General features: G+C 32.6%; 1 protein-coding gene across 1 annotated transcript; it reads left to right on the top strand.

The window, feature by feature from the left end:
- The first annotated feature begins 509 nt into the window (after nucleotides 1-509).
- Nucleotides 510-2,478, top strand: LOC141672456 (uncharacterized). The gene is made up of 3 exons (XM_074479061.1): nucleotides 510-1,473; nucleotides 1,546-1,692; nucleotides 1,795-2,478. The coding sequence occupies exons 1-3, from the start codon at nucleotides 1,118-1,120 to the stop codon at nucleotides 1,922-1,924; spliced, it is 633 nt and encodes a 210-aa protein (XP_074335162.1). The 5' UTR covers nucleotides 510-1,117; the 3' UTR covers nucleotides 1,925-2,478.
- The last annotated feature ends 1,726 nt before the right edge of the window (nucleotides 2,479-4,204 follow it).

The raw sequence follows: 4,204 nt of genomic DNA, 5'->3' as shown, positions 1-4,204 counted from the left end.
CTGAACTTCATTTCATGATTCCTCGTCCTATAGTGCTGTACAATGATAGTAATTGTGCTATTCATATAGATGAAAACCCCGTTCTTCATGAACGAACTAAACACATTGAATAAGATGTGCATATCATTCGTGACAAGTTGAAAGAAGGTTTCATACTACTCACATATCTATCAACATTTCAGCAGCCAGTTGATCTCTTAACCAAACCTTTTAATGCTCAACAACTTCGAGATTTAATGTCCAAATTGGGAGTGACAAACGATGTTTCCCCTGCCAATTTGAGGGGGTATTAAGAATTATTCAAGATAGTGATTAACTTTATAAATACTCTGTCAGATTAGCTCATAGAGTAAGTAGTGAGATAGATCAGATGGGTACTTTAGTCTTTTAATTCATATAAGATGTCAGTATAAATACCACTTGTATCGTTCATTTGTAAATCAGAGTTTACAATTTCACTCAAATATTTCTCTCCCTAAATTGATATTGCTTTCTTATTATAATTTTGGAGATATAGAGGTATTAAAAGGAGAACCAGCCAGCAGCAGCAGCAAGGTTCTGGGGAGAATGCAATCAAGATGTGCACGACTAGTAAAGTCATCTCCACTTCATTTCTTTCTTTTCATTATAAAACACCAGGCAATGTGAGAGTTTTTTCTTTTATGTCATCAAACTACTATATAAATATCCACTTAAATACCAGTTTTCAAACTTCAACCAAAGAAAATATATATGTCTCCTTCAGCATGGTGCCCTTCTGGAGAGGAATTTCGGTTAAGGCAATCATAAGGTCGCGATAGTGGCACCGAGAGATTGATATGTATCTAACATTTTCATGTTCAAAGTCTTGTTTCTCAGTGTCTTAATTGTAAATCTTGGAGAAAAAATTGCATTCTTTTTAAGGAATTTTATAAGTAGTTATGGTGATGTCAGCTCTGAGATATTGTATATGATGTCAGCTAGAAATAACAAGAGTACAAGACTTTGCTTAATACTGAGGTGCTTGACCATAGTTCTTTTTATTAAGCTTAAATAAGGATCCAACAATCTTATTTCAGATTAATAAACCTTGCAAGACTTGATTCTCTCTTACTCTTCACATCCTCCCAAGTCATCAATGTCTGATCAAGAATCAAGAAATCAGCTCTATTATAATGAGTCATTTCAAAGTTTGTTGTTCACATATAATGACTCTTCCTCCATTGCACCACTTCATCATCCTTTTCAACACATGATTTTTTCTGATAATTATAACTTGCATGGATCCCCTGATTATATTTCGCATGTTAAAGCTTTGTCATCAACTTATAATTGTAATATTACTACTCCGAAAGATGATTCCCTGGTGAGGATATCATCTTCGACTGAGGCTGGTAATGAAGAAGAAGAAGGACAAGTCGAAGCTAACATTAGCAAGAAATTTAAGCAATCGAAAGTGGATGGGGAAGATGGAGGCGAGAGTTCAAAGAAAATGTGAGTTACCCCAACCTAAATATAAGTGTAAATGTTTTCTCTGTGTACTGAGCTGATATGGATAAATTGTAGAAGCAAGCTGCCAACGAAGAAGAAGGAGAAAAAGGAAAAGGGGCCAAGATTTGCTTTTGTGACAAAGAGTGAGACCGATCATCTTGAAGATGGATATAGATGGAGAAAATATGGACAGAAGGCTTTAAAGAACTCCCAATATCCAAGGTCCTCTGCTCTTCTATTTTTGCTTTCTATGAGGCACATAAATTGATGCATACATGAGCACCCTAGGCTAGCTAGATATATACTAAATTTTGGGGAATGCAGGGGATACTATCGGTGCACAACACAAAATTGCGGGGTGAAGAAGCGTGTGGAAAGGTCATTTCAAGATCCATCAATTGTGATCACCACCTACGAAGGTTCACATAACCATTACTTGCCCGGAACTCTTTAGAGGAAATGCCACCATAACCGGTCCAAGCTTTCACAATTCGTCGAATTATACTATCTGCAAGAGTACTGCAACTATGAAGATACTGGTGGAATTACATGGTCTAATGATACTATGTATTATCATGATGAACTGCATAGCAATCTCGTCCCACTTTACCATCTACAATTTTATGGCTAGCTAACTCTTTCTCTTTGGATATTTCAAGGAGCCTTGATACGTTAACTTCGGATTTCGATCTTTTTTTCTTCTGTTTGAATCTATGCTTTTGTAGACTATATGCCCTTTCATTTTCTTTGGGAGCGGATATCATCCCTATTGTACATAAGGATAATTTGAATTTGCACATCAAGATATTTTAGTCATAAGTACAAAAAACGGTGTGTACCTATAAAAATTAAGAGTATGCACGTTTCAACTTTTTTTTCATGCACTTAGATAATATTATACAATTTTCGTTTAGATTAATGGGAAGTTCAAATTTAACTTAATAATTTTGTTAAGTGATCATTTCTTAAAACGTCATGAGACGATAAATATTTAAATTAAATAAATGAGATTAAGAGGACTTGAATCCCAGATTTGCAAGATCTTATATGCTGAAAGATAATTGTAACAGCCCGCACTTCCGGAATATTAAATCTAAATACCAAAACTTAAATAAAATAGATTCTTATTCGATAATTCAAATATATCAAGAAGGTCAAAGTAGCGGTCAAACTCAATAATCAAAATCATAAAAATAGAGACGCAGCTCCACAAATCCGATATTAATTATCTAAACAGATAATCAAATTTATTTTCTAAAAAGAAAGCCTTTATTCTAATTCAAATAGTACGAAACGAAGCAGCACACATCTCCACATAATTCTCATTCATTATTCTCTATGCTCCAAATTCTAAACCTGAAATATTAAAAGAGGTGAGCTACACAACTCAGCAAGTACAAATTGATTAACTCTTAAACAGAAAAACAATGGGTGTTTTAATAAAACGATTTTTCTCAAAACAATAATAATTTTGTAAAATAATTTCTAAAAATAGATCCAACCCAAAGTTTTATATTTTAAAATTCAGAATTTAAAACAGAACATAGCAAATTTTATAACAGATCATGACAGAATAAAACAGAACGAAACGATAATTCTTATAAATACCACAGTCTTGATCTACGGCCACACTTTGCCAGTAGCCGACATCTTATTCTTATTCTTATTCTCATATACCACACTTTGCCAGTGGTCGGCATCTAAAGTTCAATAATTACACGCCCTTAATAGGAATCTAAAGTTGCACACTCGTGCGCCTACTAAGGGTATCTAAGACTAGTTCCGGAACTATAGCGTAAATTACGAACGGGTTCGAAAACGTAGAGACTGAGTTCCAAAATCACAAATACTCGTATCTTATAATTTCGAAATCAAAGTTCTTATATCTTATATGAAATTAAATACAGGACTGAAATATCTTTTTCGAAAATTAAAAGTAAGTCAAAAGTACTTACCTCAAAATCGACACCAAATACCAAAATATTGCACGAACAGATCCTAAAATATATCAAATGAAATATAATTATTTATTCTAAAAACAAAGTATATTCGTTACAAGTAAATACCTATGCTGAACACACGAAGACAGGACAATAACCAAACAGATACTAACTTTATAATTTGAACAAGGAATTCATACAACTCGAAGTTGACTACCGTGACACATAAATAATTAAACGTCATCAAAATCATTCTGTGCCATTTAATCAAATCAAACAACAAATAAACTATATAGCCAAATGGGCCTTAAAACCCAATAACCACTCAACTAAAATAATCACCACAACCTAAAACCACCTGGCCTCTATATTTTAACATTTAAATCAACATGTATTCTAAAAAAAATAAAATAAACGAGCATGCACACATATTAATATAATTATTATTAAATTAAGATTGGTGATATCATGCTTGTGTAGTGAACATATATGAACATACAGGTTACCAACTTGCACCCCAATTTGACATTTAATTCATGTCAAAATTTATATTACTGACAAAACCATGTTAACTACATATCTAGATTATTCAAGTAATTAACAAATACATATAAACTAAACTAGAAAATATTTTCGTAAACACATTCTAAACAAATTTAATTTAACTAGTAAAAGGATAATTTTCAAATTTTATAAATCTAATAATTATTAAATAGTAGCAGAACCAGATTACGCATACAAAATTTGTTTACTCAAATTAACATCATCTGCGGCCCCATACAGAAAAGGTCAAG

The sequence above is a fragment of the Apium graveolens genome, chromosome 7 (genome assembly GCF_009905375.1).
Source record: "Apium graveolens cultivar Ventura chromosome 7, ASM990537v1, whole genome shotgun sequence".
NCBI classification, from domain to species: Eukaryota; Viridiplantae; Streptophyta; class Magnoliopsida; order Apiales; family Apiaceae; genus Apium; species Apium graveolens.
This window is presented reverse-complemented; position numbering and strand designations above follow the sequence as displayed.

Bases quoted from the DNA above. Each gene is read 5' to 3' on its own strand.
- LOC141672456 (XM_074479061.1), top strand. From the start codon at position 1,118: ATGTCTGATCAAGAATCAAGAAATCAGCTCTATTATAATGAGTCATTT. The intron at 1,474-1,545 runs GTGAGTTACCCC...GATAAATTGTAG, and splicing joins GGCGAGAGTTCAAAGAAAAT to AAGCAAGCTGCCAACGAAGA. The intron at 1,693-1,794 runs GTCCTCTGCTCT...TGGGGAATGCAG, and splicing joins AAGAACTCCCAATATCCAAG to GGGATACTATCGGTGCACAA.